The 21,631-nt window shown below is 23.1% G+C and overlaps 1 protein-coding gene across 3 annotated transcripts; it reads left to right on the plus strand.

The window, feature by feature from the left end:
- The first annotated feature begins 569 nt into the window (after positions 1 to 569).
- On the plus strand, positions 570 to 19,441 carry LOC145831484 (uncharacterized). 3 transcript variants are annotated; one of them, XM_082938756.1, is made up of 15 exons: positions 570 to 669; positions 1,566 to 1,701; positions 2,051 to 2,077; positions 2,202 to 2,225; positions 3,607 to 3,709; positions 11,219 to 11,318; positions 11,514 to 11,583; positions 12,019 to 12,136; positions 14,102 to 14,146; positions 15,061 to 15,125; positions 15,543 to 15,633; positions 16,107 to 16,164; positions 17,055 to 17,175; positions 17,605 to 17,700; positions 18,146 to 19,441. In XM_082938756.1, exons 2-15 carry the CDS (start codon positions 1,617 to 1,619, stop codon positions 18,514 to 18,516), a joined length of 1,374 nt encoding a protein of 457 aa, XP_082794882.1. In that variant the 5' UTR covers positions 570 to 669; positions 1,566 to 1,616; the 3' UTR covers positions 18,517 to 19,441. The 3 variants fall into 3 exon arrangements, with proteins under 3 accessions (XP_082794882.1, XP_082794881.1, XP_082794883.1); XM_082938755.1 differs by having other exon boundaries at positions 614 to 689; XM_082938757.1 differs by lacking the exon at positions 2,202 to 2,225 and having other exon boundaries at positions 614 to 689.
- Positions 19,442 to 21,631: the final 2,190 nt, after the last annotated feature.

A 21,631-nucleotide genomic window follows, 5' to 3' on the forward strand; every position in this document is an offset into this window, starting at 1 on the left:
AATATAAAATAATATATAAAACCTATTCTATATATTTCTAAAAGTTCAAATATATACCAACCTATGCAGATATACATTGTGTTTCAATTTATTTGACCGTGTTTCTACAGTACTTTTGTTAAATAACATATAAACTTAACTTACAGGGATTATAATGACTTCTGTGTTTTAGTTTATCTTATTAATTTTTGATCTTTTAATCAGTTTATCGTAACTAATTTTTGCTTCTTACTTGTGCAAGAGATTATCTTTGTTATGTAAACAAAAATTGTATAATTTTCAGTTCTCTTGTTTAGTAAATGATTTTTTTAATAGTTCTTTTTTTAAGTTGCAATTTTTGAACTTCACTTTATCATTTGTTGTTTAAAACAAAAGCTGTTGGTTTACATACTATTATAAAAAAATATTATTTAGTTATATTTGAACTCATTAACATATTAACCTTAAGAAATAAATTATACGTAAGCGTTTAATTATATATGACTTGAAATTAATTAAACTTAATATTTAAGCCTAAATTAAACCAAACGTATAACAATTAGGTTCTTTTTGTTTAATCAGACTTTAAAAACTTTTATTCTGAAAGGCAGACAATTAGCCTGGAGCGATATTGAACAAAGAGAATTTTAAGTTTGAATTTTCATTTTGATTGCTTCCACATTTAAATAAGTTCGTTGCAGAACTATGTTGTAAGTATGTTGTATGTGAAATTATTTACATGCAAAATTTATGTTTTAAAAAGGTAATATTGTGTACAGGGTATTTTAATTATTTAGACGAATGTTAATTTTTCTCTTAACAAAACTTTTGTTTTTACTTTTTTCGAGTTATTCAACGTATAAAAAGTAAAACTTTGTATAAATAATTTTTTAAGGTGTTAATCTTCAAGTTTAAAAACTAAAATATTTTTTTTTTCATTTCAGTTGCTTGAGCTCATCAAAAGTAGTCAAGATTATGTTCTGTTTATACAAAGCTTTTAAAAAACGCAAATACTCTTGTATTACTATTGGTAAATATAAATACGATAGTTAGCAATTTTTCTTTCTAGTTTAAATTTTTGCTTAATTTTATTCATACAAACTTACTTACAAGCTAGGTTGGTATTTTAATAATTCAGAGATGCCTTTAGTTAGTTGCAATAAGTATGTTAAAGTTGTGTTTTACACAGATACGTATCTTTTATAAGGTTTTTCGTGCTTTGGTTATATTTTTTCTACTCAGATAATTCAATACTTTTACTTTAATATACGTTATTTAATGGGTTTACAAAATTGTAGTTTAACTATTTCAAACGACTTTTTTTTTTTTAATTTTTGTTTGACTTAAAACAAAGCTTAGTTTTTCATTCTGTTTTTCTTCTGCAAAAAATGAACAACTACTTACGTTTATTTTTTAATTTTTTGATGAATAATTCTTGTTTTTAGTTGTAAGCTTAAAATAGTTTGATTTTTCTATAAATAAAAGTAAGTTTTCAACTAATTAAATTATGTGTAAACAGAAAAACAATAAATTAGTTTTTACAAAAAAGTTGTTGTGCTTCAAAAAAATTAATAATTTTCTATCAGGTTGAATTAAAGCTATCATCAGATTTCTAACAACTTTTTTATATTACCAAAATGGAGCTTACGGAAAAGCTAATGATTTCAATTGTTTATTATTTATTTTACCTATCTGAAGCTAACCCGCAAAACAAAAAGTCCGGTTAGTGAATATATTTACCTGTGTTATCATATTAAAGTAAATCAAAACTGTTTTTCATTTATCAATTGGTAAATTTTAAGTTTTGGTTTTGTAGCGGTCTGAGGTAAATAAGTTTACTCTCTAGTTTAAAAGTATTTTTAATGTATTTAAAAACATAAACATAATTACTTTAAAGACATGAAAATATTTTCTATAAAATTATTTACCATTAATTTTTTTTTTTTTTTTTTTTTGTGTTAAGTTTTAGTTTTAGCATTAAATTTTGTGTTAAAAAACTATTAATTTTTATGATAATACTTTTAAGGTTTTTAATACGCTCTTCATACAATTTAAAGTTAATGTTTTTCAGATATAAATGCAGTAAACGACCCTGGATGTAAGTTTGTTTATTTATAATTAGTTATAAATTTATTCGAAATTCCGTTATTTCAAAAAATTTGTTTTCATACAATTTTCATACATTCAAATGATATTTTCGTACTAATTGATTTTTTTAACAGTTATTGCTAAATCTTTAATAATGGGTAAGTTAAACTCTTTGTTAAGCTTATACCCTTGAAATAAAAGGCATTTATAGTTTTTTGTGGAACCGTAAATTTTGTGATTAAAATTTATGTTCCAAAAAACTTGAAAATTAGTAAATAGTATTCTTCTATTTTTTTAAAATCTGGTTTAAGTATCAAATTCAAACAATAAAACACATTTTCGTGATAAGATTGTCGAGATATTAAAATTTTTATGACGTTATTGACAAGATTATCTTATCGTAGCATTAAATATTATTACTCTTTTATTAAGTAATTAAACTTACAATTTGCAAAAGTAACCTAGACAATAATCTTTTTTTCCTTCACTTCATACTTATTTTGTTTGCATTTCTAAATCTGTTCAAAAGTAAACGTTTCCTGAGTTCAGTTTATAAACAAGGAAGCGGTTTATATTACTTTTAAAATTTTAAATCAAACATAACTAAATTATTTATACAACGTTTCTACAATTAAACATATACATATTTCTTTGATCAACTTCTTGTACTCTTACAGTATACAGAAAACCTTGAGAAAAAAGCATATAAACTTAGTTTTTGTAACTTTCCAAGAAATACAAAGTTACAAAAAAATAACTTTTTATTAAAGCTGCTAAAAATCAAGCTTGTTATTACTTCATATGCATTTTTAACATAACTCAAAATTGTATTAAAATTCGTTTATAATATTAAACTATTAATCATAATCTACAAATAATAAAATTAGAATCTCTTTTTTTATGCATGTTTTGAACTTTAAGACTACACTTTAAACTTTTATATCTTTTAAATTTTATAAATATTACAGTTTGTAACTATTACAACAATAACTATAAAACAAAAACAAGTTGAATTGTTTTTATGTGTGATTGCAACTAAGTATGTTGAGCAGATTTTCCCAATTTTTTTTCAAAAAGCCCCCTAAATATCTGTTTTGGCCAATCGTAAGAGATCATGATGTGAAGATTACTCATTTAGTTTTTGTTTTTATTACACAAACTTTTCAAAACTGCACTGATTTTCATTTTCAAGTTTTAAATGTTAAATAGAATTGAAATATTTAGTTTTAAAACTTTAAAACTGTTTAAAAAATCAAATTTAAACTATGACGTTTCAATATGAGATTAAAAATATACAAATTTTAGAGTTTATCAGCTAAATTTTAAGTAAAAATATGATATACTACTTAACAATCAAATATATTCAAAATCGTTTAACATTATCACATGAACATGAAAGTCAGTGCAGTTTTGAAAACGATCGTGTAACAATAATGTAATGAGTAATTTCTACACACTTAGTTACAAATGGTATATAAATACGCTCAAAAACCTTCCTACAATAGTAAAATTTTTTTTTTATTTGTTGTATTTAACCAGGGAAGTGTGTTATACCATTGAGGGCGAGCAATACTAAATGGAACCAGTTAAATTGGAAGAAATTTACCCAACACCCACATCAGCAGTTCCAATGTACTTGGAAGTAAGTTATTAAATGTTGATAAGTATAATAAAACATATAAGTTAAATTATGTTATTCTAAACATTCTCATCATTAATTTCAATGTACATGGAAGTTAGTTATTAAATATTAATAATTAAAGTAAAACATATAAATTATATTTAAATATTTTATTCTCAACATCCTAATCAGCAATTTAAATGTACACGGAAGTAAATAGAAAATATATTAATAAATAAAATAAATATACTAACAATATTCGAAGAAATTTTTCTCAACATCTATACCAACAGTTTTAATGTACTTGGATAAGTGTTTATAACTTTAAGAACAACAATTTCGAAACTTAAACTATAAATATATAATATAAAAATATTTTTTTTTAGTTTAAATTACTGTTATTGTTAATATTATTAAGTTAAAAAAACTTCAAGATGCACGGAAAAAGTTATAAGTGTATTTTTCATTTCATGACGTAAAAGTTTAGACAAAATTTTTGAATATAAGTTATATTATACTTTTTATTGAATTTAATTAATAAGCGTATACAAATTGTTCATCGGGTTATTCTCAGCCCTTATGTTTGTTTTATTGTAGTACTTGGGACAATTTAAACTCTATACTGACTTATATTTAACAATCAAGCTGGCGAGAACTAGACGAAAACATTGTAGTTACCTGGACGATAATCTAAAAAAATATTTGATTTCGTCGCCTTTATTTATGACTTTATATATATTAGCATTTTCAACAACTGAAAAAAAAGAAAATGTTTATAAATGTTTACAGTATGATTCAAAATAACCACCAAACTTATTAAGAACTTTAAAAAATTTGAAAGTTTATTAAAACCTGACAAATGCTTTCGAAACCTTAGTTTTAGGAAATTTTTTTTAATAAATGATTTCATTATACTTTGTTTTAATCTTATAACTAAAACCTAGATCATTTAAAATTATAAAAAATTTGGTGTAGGGTTTACTTAATATTTTGTGTTGCAAGATATTTTACTTTTATTAACTAGTTCAATAGAACTTAAATGAGCTTTTTGAATTATTTATTAATTAATTTCTATGTTATTTTTCTACCAACTTCTGTTGAAAAGAGGTTTTTAGTAATGTATAAAGTAGTTATTGCTAAATGATAATGACTTTGAAACGTTCGTTTTTAAACGGAGTCACATACTTGATTTATACACAATTTTACGTCATAATTTATTCTTTTTCAGTTTTATCAATGAAAGAACTATTAATAGAATGTTATTGTGCAAATCATTTCGAATACAAGTACTATTCACCTTTTTTTACTTACATAAGTACTTTGATTTCAGTGTTAACTGATAAATTAATTTCGACGACAACTTAAAACTAAACTTATACCTTTTATAGTTTTTTAATGAAAAACATCATAACTTAAACAATTAAAAATATTACGAGCTGAGCTTTTGCGTCTCTATGCTCCATTTATTAACGTAAAATATTATTTCAAAGAATTCTTGTTGTATTAAATTTGTGGTTTAAAACATGACAAGTTCTATGAGAAGCCGATAGTTTGTCTTAATAACTTTTAAAAACTAAGTTCCAGCTAGTATGGTAATTTTAAGTTCTACCACAAAAAGTTAAAAACGTGAAAACATTTCATGGAAAGAATTTTCATTCCTGGTAATTATGATAAATTTCTCTACACTAATTTAATAAAATTGACAAAGTAGTTCATATTAAACTCATATTTTTAGTTTAATTAAATAACTTTTATTAATTCTTAACAAGTTTTAATTGAACTTACATAACTATTGTTATATCTGTTTTAAAGCAGAGCAACTTTTAACGAAAACGTTTACTTTAAAAGAAGTGTTTAAAAAATGAAAAAACTAACTAATCGATAAAAAAAAAATTTGTAAAACACATAAAAATAGTTCAATAACTGAGTTTATAACATAAATTCTAAGAAAATGTTTTTGTTTGTGTTATTAATATTAAACATAAGAAAACTATATTAAGTATAACAGAGTATATTAACTCTTATAACATAATTGAAAAAAAATAATAAATTTAATGAATCTAGGGTAAAATCAAAACTATAAGAAAACAGACTTGAATACTTTTCTCAGCTTGTTTAAATACCAGTTGGTTTAATATTTGTGTCTGACAACAACATAATAAGTTAATGTCTTATTGTGTTATTTTCATTTTGAAAATGCAACATCTGCCAATGTGATAATCTCCAGGCTTCCATCATATTTTTGTTCATTTTAATATGTTATATCGGAAGATTTAAGGTTAAAGACTTCAAGAATAAAAACGATTGATATAATAAGTTTTAACTAATAGTACATAAGTGTAAACAGTTTTTTTTTTGCATTTAATAATTATAAGCCTTAAATTAATTGTTTGTACTAAGTTGTTTTTTTTTTATACAAGTCTTACCTTGAGATATTTTGTTTAAATTTACAACTACCTACTTACAGTAGTTAAGATAAGAAAATTGAAATTATAATATTATCAAAACTGATATATATTAAAAAGCTTGAAAGCCTGTACATAAACTTTTTTAGCTAAATTTGTTCTTCATCTAAACAATATTTTAGTATTAATTTTTGTTGTTAAATAATTTTGCTTACTTTATTTTCTATTAAACTTTTTATAAGCAGAAAAAATTTTTCCAACATAACGATATAACATATTTACAAAACTCTCTAGACAGTTATATTCTTATCATATTTTATTCATTTACATATAAGCTCTAAATAAAGTATACGTAATACAACATGTCTAAAAAGTTTTAAGATTAAATATAAATATTTTAAATCAATTAGTCTTGCTATAACGAGTATTTGTCTGTTTTATTTTTATATTTGGATATGTCTAATTAAAGTGGGTTTATGACAACTTTTGTTAGATGATTTTACGATTAAAAGTTTAACTTAAGCTTACAAAAATTTATTAATGTAAAAACATTATCTAAATAAAAAAAAACAGCTTTGAAAAATTTTTAAATGTTAATCTAGATTTAAAAATGATTTATTTATAGTAGTTTAGAGCTGCAGTTTAAAAAAAGTTAGAGAAATAGTTATGTTCGATTTATATACTGTTTGTTTGTTTTTTCTTAGTTTAATGTTTAACAATAATAGAACAAACTTTTATCAATTACTTTAAGTTTGCTTAGCAATTTAATTCATAAAATTATTTATTGTCTAATAAAACAATATTCAAACAGGTAAATAAAGGAAAAAATTTATTTGTTAACAAAAATTTATGTATGCAAAATGTATTTAACTATTGGCTTATTAGTGGTAAACATTATTAAAAATGTTGTGATTGCGTTGTATAACATTGAACGATACAAACTACTTGTAAAATGTTACTTTAGAATTTTGAAATTTGAAATATCTACTTTGTGGTATGTGTTACTTTTTTTATTTTTTTATAAAAATTATTTAACTAATTAAAATTTGAACTAAAAAGAAAAACATAAATTGTTTCTAAAAACAGCACGAAAAAATTATAAGATAGAAATTATATTTACAGAAAACTTCTACCCAAAATAATATGCAACCAAAGTTATTATGCAATTATTTTTAAACATGCTTATAATAACTACATTTTAGTTCAAAATATAACATTTTAAAAATGTTCATATGAAACGACTGTTTTTGAGAAATAAAAATAGTTTAAAAACCTATAAACTCAAAATGCTCGGCTTAGTATTGTATACATAAAAACATAGCGAAAAAAAAAAGTTTTTGATGGATTTTAATGTTTAGAAACTACAGTTTTCATTTGACTTTGTTTAAACAGAAATATAGTTTGTAAAAGTACAACAAAGTTTATGTATACAAAATTTGTAAAATTACAATTATAAAGATAAAATCTGATGTAAATAATCCATTACACACTTACAGATTAGCTTCAATACAAAATAAATTAAATATATTCTAAATTAGTCTGAAATATTTCCAGATAAAATCTAAATACATTAAGCGAATTAGTTTCGCTTTAATGTAAATTCGCAAACGTCTATATAAAGTGGGCTTTTTGACAACCTTTATTACTTAATCTTATTTAAAATATATAGACTAAATTTATCGAAACCCGACAGTTAATAAAGATCATAGGGATAGATTAAACTGATTATAATATTCTTTTGTCGTATTAGCCACCGTTTAAAGATGAATTTAAGTTGGTTTTAGAAAGTAAAATTATGTTGGTTTAAAACATTGTTGCGTCTTTTTTGAATAATTCAAAATTTCACCAAAATAATATACTTGAAAGAAATGTGGTTTTAAACAAAATATGATTACACTAAATTTAGCTTTTTAAGCAACACTTTACTTTCTAATTTTATTTACTTTTATTAAAAGTTTTTATGTTTTAGACTTAATATTGTCTATTTAAATGAAATTTACATAATTGTCCTTAGTTTTGTAATAGTTTTTTGGTAAAGAGCAAAATACATGTATATAATTTCATTTATAGTTCAATTTTTAAATTAACAGTATAGCAAAATATCTTGACTTTAAATAGTTTACAAAACTACATGTATAAGTTAAACTAACTTCAAAATTTACAATAAAATTTGAATAACTTTGAAATTTATTCAAATGTAATATACCTATTGATAGCTTGTTAGCACCAGTTACCTTTTTTTTAGCGGTTAACAGTAGAAATGATTAATCACTTACAAATTCTTTTACAATTATACCTCTATTTTTATTTTGATATATGGTTTTGTGTACTGAAATTATTTAAATACTAATGTTGTAGTAAAAGTAATTTGAATTCTATATAAACTAACAGTGAACTTTCATAACACCAAACTGAGTTTTTTTGTAAACAAACTTTAAATAAGTATTAGAGCTTTTCAAATTAATTATAAATGTTTGTAAAATTTTAAATGATACTTTGAACTTTTGAATAATAATTTGTACATTGAAACTATTAGATGTAGATTGTTTTATTTTGTTTTCAAATACTAAATTTTGTACTAAAAATTACATACATAGGTTGGTAAAAGTTAAAATCTATATTTTAATTTGTTTTATAATTTTGAAATTTTTCGTTTTGTTTCAACATTATCATTGAGTAATGTGCTAATGTACTTAATCCAAAATATGTTTACTTAAACAACGTTTACCAATTGTTTTATTTCGATAAATACTAGCCTTTCATCATGATTTAACAAGTCTCTTAAAAATTTACTAAATCATAATATCTAATAAAATTATATTAAAATCTTTAAGCGATATTTTTAAGATTCTGTAGTACTATTATTCCTCAAACCTATAATAAAATATAGTATATTAAAAACTAACCAATACTTTGTATTCAAAATAAATGTTTTTTTAAGCAAAATATGATTACATTAAATTTAATTTTTTGATAAACACTCTACTTTCTAATTTTATTCACTTTTTAAAAGTTTTTATGTCTTAAACTCAATATTGTCTATTCAATATGAAATTTACATAGTTTTCCTTAGTTTTGTAATAATTCTTTGGTAAAGAGCAAAATACATTTATATAATTTCATTTATAGTTCAAGTTTTAAATTAACAGTATAGCAAAATAACTTAACTTTAAATGGTTTACAAAACTACATGTATAATTAAACTAACTTCAAATTTTACAATAAAAGTTAAATAACTTTGAAATTTATTCAAATATAATATACCTATTTGGTAGCTTGTTAACACCAATTAACTAGTTTTTAGCGGTTAACAGTAAAATGATTAATCACTTATAACTGCTATTACAATTATACCTCTATTTTTATTTTGATATATGGTTTTTGTGTACTGAAATTAATTGAATACTAAAGTTGTGGTAAAAGTAATTTGAATTCTATATAAACTAACAGTGAACTTTCATAACACCAAACTAAGTTTTTTTGTAAACAAACTTTGAATAAGTATTAGAGCTTTTGAAACTTATTATAATACTTTGTGAAATTTTAATAATACTTAGAACCGTTGATATGTTAATCAGTTAAATAAAGATTCATTCATTTTGTTTTCATATACCAATTAGAAATGTACATATATAAATTGGTAAAATTTGAGAACTATCTTTGAACTTGTTTTATAGTTTTTAAGTTTTTCGTTTCGTTTCAACATTACTATGAGTAATATGCTAATGCACTTTATCCGAAATATGTTTACTTGAACAACGTTTACCAATTGTTTTATTTCGATAAATACTAGCCTTTCATCATGATTTTACAAGTCTCTTAAAGATTTTATTAAATCATAGTATTTATAAAGTTATATTAAAATCTTTAAGCGCTATTTTTTAGATTCTGTAGTACTATTATTCCTCAAACCTATAATAAAATATAATATATTCAAAACTTAACCAATACTTTATATTTAAACTAAATGTGGTTTTAAGCAAAATATGATTACATTAAATTTAATTTTTTAATCAACACTTTACTTTCTAATTTCATTCACTTTTTAAAAGTTTTTATGTCTAAAACTCAATATTGTCTATTTGATACAAAACTACACAATTCTTTTTAGTTTTGTAATAATTCTTTGGTAAAGAGCAAAATACATTTATTTAATTTTTCTTATGATTCAAGTTCTAAAAGAACTGTACAGCAAAAAAACTTAATTTAAATAGTTTACAAAACTAGGTGTAAAGTTAAACTAACTTCAAATTTTACAAAAAAAGTTCAAAAACTTTGAAAGCTGTTCAAATATAATATACTTATTTGGTAGCTTGTTAACACCAATTGCCTAGTTTGTAGCGGTTAACAGTAAAAGTGATTAATCACTTGTAAATGCTATTACAATTATACCTCTACTTTTATATCGACATATGATTTTTTTATACTGAATTGAATTTGTGCTAAAAGTAATTTGAATTCTATTTAAACTAACAGCGAACTTTCATAACACCAAACTGAGTTTTTGTGTAAACAAAGTTTGTTTAAATATTAGAGCTTTTCAAAATTTATTATAAAAGTTTGTAAAATTTTAATAATACTTTGAACTTTTGAATAATAATTTGTAAGTTAAAACAATTAAATGTAGAAAATTTTATTTTGTTTTCAAGTACTAAATTTTGTACTGAAAATGTACATACATAAAATGGTAAAAGTTAAAAACTATCTTTGAATTCTTTATAGTTTTGAACTTTTTCGTTTTGTTTCAACATTTCCATTAAGTTAGTGCATTTATTTATTATTAAGTGCATTATATTCGAAAAATGTTAACTTAGATAACGTTTACCAATTGTTTTATTTCTATAAATACTTGCCTTTCATCATGATTTAACAAGTCTCTTAAGGATTTTACTCAATTATAGTATTTAATGAAACTATAATTAAATTTTTAAACGTTATATTTAATATTCTGTAGTACTATTATAATAAAGTATAGTTTATTTGTATACAATTTTATAAATTATAGTGAAGTATTATTAAGTTTTTATATTTCTTTTTATAAATTTTACGAGGTAATGCAACAACCTATAAAACCTGTAATGTTTTTATTATAAAAGTAAACATATAAAATAATCTTCACAAACAGAATAGAGGGTCCCGAAGGATCCAAGATAGCTCTGAGTCTTCCGACAATAACGTTTGATGACGTCAGTCAAAATCTACACTGTGGTAGAGACTTTTTACAGGTTTTTGAAATATTTCTTACGTCTTTTTTTTAACTATAAAAAGTAATGTTTATTTTCGATAAATGCCTCTCATTATAAGGTAAAAACAAATCACTTAAAAGAACTAGTGAAGGTTTCTACATTATGAATAAATAACAGTTTTATAAACTTAATTAAATATTTTTATTTTAATAAATACTAAGTTCTCAATTTCAGATAATAGACCAACAAATGAATAAAGGAAGATTTTGTAAACAATCCCAAGCGTGTGATTATATTTCCCAAGGTATATTAAAGTTTAACTAAATTATAAAACTTTTTTTCAAGTAAATATGTTTTGAAATAAACGTTTATAAGGTCAGATATTTTGTAATCAAGTTGTAAATTACTGCGTTTAAACATTTACACATGTTGAAACCAAAAAGTTATGTTTTTTAATGTTTGTTTGGTTTTTCTTGACCGTTTGCTTCAACTTTAGGGTTTTTTTTTTCCACGTTACTAAATTTTCTTTATTAAAAACAACAAATAATTCAGGAATAGAAAAGTGTAGCGTCTGACTTTTATAAAAAAAAAGTTTACCTTCATAAGTATGTTTTACTCTAAAACAATTTATAGAAATATAATAAAATTGTTATAATAACTTGAAATAATGCCTTATTAATAACGTAAAAAACAGATACACTTGAGTATATGTTGAAATAATGCAAAATACAAAATGCAGGTAACACTGTCAGAGTAGACGTTCAAGGTGAATACCAACTCCCTCATTTGTTGAGGGCCCAAAGACCACCTTTTTTACTATTATACAAAGCAGTAGATTCAGAATTTAATGGTTTCTTGTAAGTTTAACTTTTCTACTATTATACAAAGCAGTAGATTCAGAATTTAATGGTTTCTTGTAAGTTTAACATTTCTTTTATTGTGTAAAGCAGTAGATTTGAAAATTATGGATTTCTGTCAGTTTAATATCTTATACTACTATATAAACTTGTAGAATTAGAATTAAATGGTTTCTTGTAAGTTTAATAAGTTCTATTAGTGCACAGAACATTAGATGCTTAGTTTAAAAGTTTCTTTTAAAAGTAATATATTTTAATTACTTATCTTATAATTTTAAAAAACTTTTTTTTACAAGTATAAACTACACTGTTAATCTTCTATTTATTATTAACATTATTAAAGCTAATAATTATACTTTCTATTAGTATAGTATTATATAATGTAAAATAACATATAGTTTTACTTGACTTTTTTTCAACCTAAAATAGCAAGGAAAAATATGTAAAAACAAAATAAGTGTTTTTTAATAATAAAAAATAGTGAAATCTGTTGTTCTGTTAATATTCTTAACTTATAAAACAAAATTGTTTTAGTTTTTGTTATAGCATGTTTATATTACATTATTTAGATTCTTTAGGAATTTACTTAAGTAGTTACAGATTAGGTTAATTTTGTCAACACTGATAATGTTAATATTATGGCTGCTTATCCCTTAAACAAAAACTATAAGTTACAATAAAATATAATTTTGTTTTGCAACAAAAAAACCAAGCGTAAATGTTTAAACTTAGTCTTGTAAACACGTACAACCAAACACTATTACACGTCTAAATAGTTAATAAAATTTCATTCGCGATATACCTTAAATCGTGTCTGAAGTTTGAACAAACTCTGTTGTGAAAACAAATAAATCAATCAAGTAAAGTTTGTAGTCAGGTAACAGACTGTAAGGATATTATTAAGTTTGTTCGTACTCTATAACACGATGCTCAGTTGTTATCGGTTCTTATCAAGTTTTATCGAAACACTCAACAGTTACATGAAGATTGATATAAGTATATTATAACATAATATGTTAAATGTAATAACATGTTATGATAAGTTCTAAAAAGTTATAAACAATATGAATGATGTATAAATCCGACTTATAGTTATGAATACATACAAAAAAGTTTTATCAACTAAGTTTCGTCGAAAACCTGAATAATGTTTGTTGTGAAAACATCAGATTAACAAAATATAAGGGTCTTGTTATAATACAATTAGTATTATAATGTTGATCAAACTATCAACATTATATCACTGCTAATTTTTGTAGTCAGCACATAAAACCTTTCTCCCACCTTGAGTATATACAAATATAAAATTAAGTCTACACAGTGTATACCTGATCTACTTTATTTATAATCTCATTTTAAACTCGTTAGTATTTTATTAACTAGTATGTACTCTAATTTTAAATAATTACCTATGTACTCTAATAAACTTTATAGAATGTAATTAAACATTTTATAAAAACGTCAGGTGTAGACTAGCACTAATACTCTTGTAAACGTTGTTGAAAGTTATCATTATTAGAACAATGCTAAATTTTCTAGCACTTTGAATTTACTTTTACCTAAGACCATGTACAAGATTATTAATTAAATATATTAATAATAATAAATAAATAATAAATATTGATAAAAAGATTTTTATTAGTTTAATAATACAATTTTTGATTAGTGCGATATGTTTAAACCTTGATTAAAAAGTATCTTTTATTTTTCTTCAACTTTGATGTAAACTCACTATTATAAGTAATTTAATGCGTTTATGTACTTCAACACTTTTATTTTCATTAACTTAAGACATTAAACCTACAAAAGTGGTATTTGTAAATAGTTAAAAAGTTATAAAACTAATTATAATCTTTCTATTATTATTTGTTATCTTTCAACTCACTTTTTGTTTTTATTTTATTTATTTAATTTCTTTATTTTTTTTTTATTTTTTTTTTATATTTTTTGTATTTTTTTTTTCAGACCTGCGCGAGGTGCAAATAGAAGATCGAGTCCCTGGTATCCAACGTTAGTAAAAAAAATGAAAATAAATAAAAAAAACAAAAAAATGTTTATAGAACTATTTCGTTATCCAAAATTCTGTTGTTATCCAACTGTAGGTTTTGAAATGTTTTGTACAAAATGTTCTTTTTTATTTCGCGGTTTCTTAAATTCAAGTTAAGTACAACAATTAAAACTTAAAGAAGTTTGTTGCTTGTAATTACAAAAAAAGATTAGAAGTTGATACCATTAAGGTTAAGTATAAAATATTTAATAAAATTAGTTTACATTTTTTACATGTACTCCAATTGTCTTTTAAATTAGTAAAAAATAAAAATATAACACAACTTCAAAAAATTAGTACCTAATTTATTAAGTGAAAATTCTTTTAAATTTTTAATAACTTTCTTTAAAAACTTTTATCTAAATAATAAAGTCTTTAAACTATAAAAAAATTCATAGTTTAAGTCAGTAACATGAAAATTTTTGGTTGTCTTGAAAAAAAATGTTACTATTTTTTTACGTTTTTTTTTTTAATTTTTAACGATTATTAAAATTTTGAAAGTTGTTATGAAATATGAAAATTTTAGAAGACATTTTACTTCAATGTAAACAAAATAAAAAATTATTAGAACCATCAAAAAATCAGTCACAGCCTTATACAAACACTTCGAAGAGATCTTTCGTTTATTAAAAAACATTTTCAAATCTGTAGAAAACAAAAAATTAAAAATATTTAGTAAAATTTAAATAAAACTCTTAATTACTATTTTACTACAATACTGAACTTTATACCTTTATTTCAAAATTAATAGAACAAATTTTCTATTTAAAATTCAATCCTGTTCGGTCTTTAAAATCAAAAGAGGAAGACTACCTTCATCCCATTTTAATTTTACTTCAATGTAGTTGCACTAACTAAATTCTATTATATTTTTCAGAAAACAAGATGCATTCGATAATAGTGATTACGAATATGGTTATGAACTAGCAGATGATGACGATGGTAAACAATTATGTCTTTTTAATTGTAGTTTTATTGAAAAATATTAACTTATATTACCTTATACTTTATATTTACAAAAATAGTTGTAGTGTAAAGCTTTTTTTAAGTAATATATTTATATGTGTGTATATTGGTTTATAATTTAAATGGGAACTACCCATCAAATGCGTGTTTAAATTTTTAAGCTTTTTAAGATGTCTAATTTATTAGTTAATCTTTGCATATTCTTGTAAGAAAGATACTTGAAACTTATTTTAAACGCTTTTTAATCTACTTTAAGTTTGTTCTCGTAGCTTTAAATAATTCGGAGTAAGATACTTTAAAAATAAAAGTCAAAAAAAATTATCATAGTGCTTTAAAGTTTGCACAAAATTTTAAACATTCTAAACTGTTTAATTGATAATTTTCCACAAACAGATAATAATGGAACATGGGGGATTGTTAAATACATAATAATTGTTCTTGTTATCCTAATGATCGTATGTGTAATTGTCTTCTACATAAGAAAGTAAGTTGTTATTGTGTATTAAAAAACTTATTTAAGTATTTTTTTATAAAACTAACTTAGACTAACTTATATTTATGAAACTATTAAAACTTTTGTATTGACTAAGCTTTTATCAAAATAAGTAAATTTTAATGTTTTATGTTGTTTGATCTAGGGCTTTTTTAATCAAATGTACACATGCATTATTACCACTTTTGACATTTAATTAAACATGCGACATAAATAAAAAGATTATAAGACATTTAATGTATAAAAAAATTTTTTTTTAATCAAATGGCTTATTTACAAACTGCACTGAATAAATTATAAACTTTATTTTAATACTTTCATTATTTGCTTAAAAAGTATATACACTATTTCATTATAAATTTGAGAAACATTTAACCAATTCAAATAAACTTACCTCACAAAACTTTTATTTTTGACTATTTTAAATTTCTATATTGAAACATCTTAGATTTATATTTTTATAGAAGACATCTAGAATCTACTAAAAAAGACGATGAAGAACAAAAATCTTTAAAAGATAAAGTAAGTAGTTTAAATTCTGTTTAGTTTTACAAAATTAATTAGTTAAATAGTTATTTGATTTTTTTTAGCTTGTTTTTGATAAGGTACATAATTTTTATTGATTAATTAACAAACAAAGTCCGGCCATACCATTTGGTATATTATAATTAAATTAATAAATTGTCAAAAATGAAGATTTTACTGTCTTTTGTAAAGTTATACTATTTTAAGTTTTATAAAAACTTTCCAAAAAAATTGAGTAATAAACATTTTATTGACAAACAACAAAAAAGAAAGTTCTTTAGACTTTTCGGTTGATAAATTTAAGAGGCACTTAAACTCAATCCAGACCTAAAACGAGACAATAAAGTTCATAGCATAGATTAAATTTCAATTATAATGCGTATTCAGCAGTTTTAACTTCTGTTTAAAAGTGAAGCTGTCTATATAGTGATTGACAAGTTGTAACCGCTTTAAAACGCTTTAAAGCACTTTTTGTGGTTACCTAAAAGCGTGACTAATGGCTTACTGTAGGAGCACTGAAGTATACTTGGTTCATAGAAATATCAAATTGATGGGTTTGAGATAAAGTTACACCTTGCCTGACTTTGTTTGATAACAATGTAGCAAACCCTTGCCAATACGAAGTATGTATTCGTCACATATGCATTAAATCTGACTTTATTTATATAAAACTAACAACACAATTTAGCACAGCTTTATTTTATAAAACTACAGAAATGTTGGTTATAATACTTCTCAAATAATACCCGATGTTTATTAACCAACATTTCATATGAGGTTTTATTTATGATAACATTTTAAATGTTTTATGTAATACTTATATGTAGGTTTTCTTTGTCTTTTAGTTGTATCATTTACCTTTCATAAAAAACATAATATTTTTACAGAAACCACTGCCTGGTATAACTGCAACAGTGTCACTTCCAATATACCAGACTAAAAATGAGCAAAACAGAAGAATTAGAAGAACAACTTTTCACTCATTCACGTCTCAGAACGAAAATAAAAGTATGTTGTTATATATAAATAATTTTTTTTTTTGAAAATACTGTTGTTTGGTTTGATATTTGGTTTATACAAAGTTTGATGAACAACCGTTTTTTTTTTTTTTGAAAAAAGAAAATTTATTGCATGACTTAAGTTTATAAAAAGTTTGCTTTGACGTAGTAAACATATCAAAAGTTTAACGTGTTAGTTTCTTTTTAGGTATATATTAGAGTACTTATTTGGACAGCAGCTTTAAGTAACTCTAGTTGTTTAAATTCTTTAGTGTAAATCGTTTACAAATTTTTATACTTTTAAGTACATAGGTATAATAAATTTGAAAATTAAGCAGGCTAATTAAAAGAGTACATTTAAAAGCCTAAAACTTTTTCAAAATCAATATTAAAACCAATTCTACTTTTTTAAATAAGCTAAAATAATATATTTTTCTAGTTACACCTCCGCCAGTATACAAGCAGAAACCTTCAATGAAAAGATTCAGAAGAGACACTCAAAATTCACAGCCAATCGTTGAAGATGCTTTTTGTTGTTAGTTTTTTTGAAAATAAAATATCTATTTAGTACCAAACTTTTTGAATTTAGGTTATTAAACACTTTAAGTTTCCAAATTATTAGTGAGTATATTTTCTACCTAAACCTTTAAAACTTAGATTGTTTATTATCAAGTACTATTTTAGATTAAGTATTATGAATAGTTCAAAGTATTTTAAACTTAAACTTAAAAGTTACATATATATATCAGTCAATAAAGATAAAAATTGCTTAAATCAACTGTACAAATATTCATACATCAGGTCCACCACCGGCATATAAATTTCGACTTTGATGTGTGTGAGATAAAGTTACGCCTTTATTAAATCTGTTATACGTTATATGTTAAAGATATCTCAACTTCTAGAGGAGAAATTATATATAAATAAAAGTCTTGAAAGAATTTTAAAAATTCTTGAAAACAAAACTTTAAATCTTACAGGTCCCCCACCGGCTTACAAGCAAACGGTCACTCCCAGAGTCTCCAACAAAAGCAGCCAGGATCAGGATCAAGATCCAGCTCCAGTGAAGAAAGTATCAGGAAAGAAGAACAAATACAAGATCCAAGAGAAAAGGATTAGCAAGACGTCATCCTCCAATGAAGAGGAAGAAAAGAGGCAGGTGAGGCGAGAGAAGAGAAAGCAGAGGATGAGAGACGATCCGGAGTACAGGAAGAAGATAAAGGAGAGAAAGAAGGAGAGAAGAGAGAGGAAGGAGAAGGAAGGAGAGGTCAAGGGTGAAGATGGTGGCAGGAAGAAGTCGAGACGCAGATCTTCTGAAGAGCCTTCTAAACGCAACAATAGGTCTTGGTAAAAATTTATTGTCGATTTTCAACAGTTCCATTGTTTTCGTCTTGCTGTGAGGTTGCTAACCAACTACTCTTTATATTAACTGTTGTTATACAACTTATGCAAAAACTATAAGAATTATACAAGTACTGATATTTTTTAAATTTAAGCAGTTGTTCTTTGTTGTAAATATTTTATACTTTTTTTAATGAGAAATTTTACTATACCATTGTTTTTCTTCATGTTTTTTTCTATACTTTAAAAAATTAATAAAAAGATATATCAATTATTTTTTTTGATGATTTATTGTTTTATATAGTTCTAAATGCAAACTACTGAGTTTTAGATGCAATTTTTTTTGTGTTTTTACTACTAATATACTAACATTCAATTTTAGCTCTTTTTACTCTTTGAAAAAATATTTTTAAACCTTTAAATATTCTCTTTAGCTTTATAAAGTTTTGACTTAATTCTTTCAGATGCTCTTTTAAACATATTTCAGTACATGTGCGTACTATAAACTTTTTTTCTTTTTAGTTAAAAATTACATGTGACATACTTTGTTTTTGTTAGTTTTGGTGAGTTTTAATTACAGTGTAAGGCAAGTTAAATTTTTGTTTGTTGCACAAACAATTTTATGTGTTTATGTTGACATTTTTTTAAGAACTTTTACACGTAGTACTTTACTTTTTATTATTTGTTAAAACGTTTCTAAGCCTGATTAAAAAATAAAACTTGTTCTTACTGTTTTATCAAAACATAAGTTTTTTTAAACGTTTTTGTTACATATAGAATCAAGTGTTTAAAACGGAAAAAAAATGCAGAAATTTGTACATACAAAAACAACTTTAAACAATTAACACTAAATTTTTATTACTTTTAATTAAATCAAGTAATACAAAGCAATATTGTTCTAAACTGTATGCAAATGAAGCGTGGATAACGTATTGTGTAACCTCTAAAAAGTATGCAGTTTATCAAGATACTTGTGGTACTGAGGATACCACATTTCAGAAACGTATGAACTGAGGTTATAAACCGAAAGTCTTAAAAGATTTACTTTTTTCACCGTTGCAATTTTAAATATACCTTGTTTACTAATTTTATATGGAATAATAGTTTTAAAGATGTTTTCTTATTAGTTTTTTTAGTGTTTTGTGTATTTTGCTTATAAAAGCTAAATACAAAAGACACAACTTAAAATATACTTAAACAGCTTTTAGTTTAAATCAAAATACTTTAGAAACTAGATATAAATTTTGTTACTAATATTTCAATAAAAGCATAGGTAGCTAATATACAAGTACATAAAATTTAAATCAAGCAAAATATGAATTAAACTAGTTGTAAATGTAAGTGTAAATCGTACTTGTCTATAAAACTGTTATCTATAGCTAATTTGAACCTTGCAACAAAAAAAAAGTTGTTAAAACCACTACTACTCAAAAAGCAATTTAAGACTATTAGTTTCTAAAAAAACAAACAGATTCTTTTCTATTTGTATTAATTGTTTTTAAATAAGTTTAAAGCATCATTAGTTTTTGAATTTTGTTCATAGCGATCTGCAAAGAGGCGTGTATAGCAGTGATTATAAATATTTTAGATGTTATTTTTAAGTTTTTTGATTAAACCATACTGGTAAGACTTACCCTTGCTTATTCTTTTTAAAACCTAAAATACTTGAACACTAGTACCACTTTATGAAAGTTCAGGTGTTTTTTTTCAAAGTAAATGTAATTAAATCAAGACAGTAGACAATTGGTTTGAGTGGCCAAAACTGATGACAGATTATAATACAAAATTATATAAAATAAAACTTGCAAAGTGTCATATGATTAAATATGTGGTTGAACTTTATGGGTTTTTTAGCGTTGGTTTTTTTTTTTGAAAAAATGCAGCTTATAATATATTGCTTAAGAAATTAACTTTTATAAAAAAACCGATTTAAGTACTAATACCTGTATCCTGTAAAATCTATTAAACATAAACTTTTTTAGAAATTGTAAAATTGAGCTATAAAGTTTGAATTTTAAAACCTCAATATGAAGTATAATACGTATGAGACTAAATTAAGTCATTTTAAAAATTATTTTAAGTAGTGTATCACATTACATAATTATTTGTCGATTTGACTTTTTGTTTGCATTTATTACTAAAATTATGATGTAATCATGAAATAAACTTTATTTATAAATATTAAAACCATGTACTTTAGTTTATGCGTTTTCAAACTTATTTTAGTTTAAAAAATAAGTATTTATAAAAACTTATGGCCGTTTATGAAATATTCACACAGAATGAGTAATTTTTGTGTTAATGACTTAACAGCTTAGAAGAAAAAAAAATTGATTATATACTAAATGCAAACTTTTGAAAACGTTAAAAACAAAATGACAATTGTTAATGTTGTTTTCTTTATATCAAAAGTTTGATTTAGTTTAGACTTGTAAGATTATGCTATACAACACTTTAAACTAATACGTATATATTCCACTTAAAAGTTTCAAGTTTTACGTTATATAAAAGTGAGTAGAACAAAGGCAACAAAAACTTTAGAAAGAAAAACTTAAAAAAAGTATTAAGTTTTACGTTGTATTAAGGTTAGTAAAAGGAACCTAAAAAAACTTGAGAAAGTTTTATTGGTCAAAAAACAGGCAGCATGTGCTACAAATCTCATAATGCATTATAAAGTACAATTGTACAAAACCTATGTGACCAGTTAAACTTTTTGTTTTTATGGAAAAGATGCGTTTATGTTAAAAACTGTGCAACTCTAAATTGTTTTTAAATAAAAAAATATATTTAATGTTATTTTTACAAAAACTCTAAACAGTAATTTTTTAAAAAATACATAACTTTTTTTATTACTGGAAGTCAATCTAATATCTAAATCAAATTGATGTCACTTTTATACACTTGACAAACTATTACATCATACTACATTTTACTTCTAAGTGTATATTTTTGACTAAAAAATGTTAGTTTTTATTTATATTAACTAAAATGTTTTTTATAGTGTCTACAACTACTTATACCAGTTCAAATACTTGTAAATTTCTTATGAAAATATTCAAAAAAAAATTGTTTTTTTATAAAACACTTTAATAAGTAAGTTTTTAAGTTTGACTTAAATATTTAAC

The sequence above is a fragment of the Thalia democratica genome, chromosome 3 (genome assembly GCF_965202585.1).
Source record: "Thalia democratica chromosome 3, ktThaDemo2.hap1.1, whole genome shotgun sequence".
NCBI lineage: Eukaryota > Metazoa > Chordata > Thaliacea > Salpida > Salpidae > Thalia > Thalia democratica.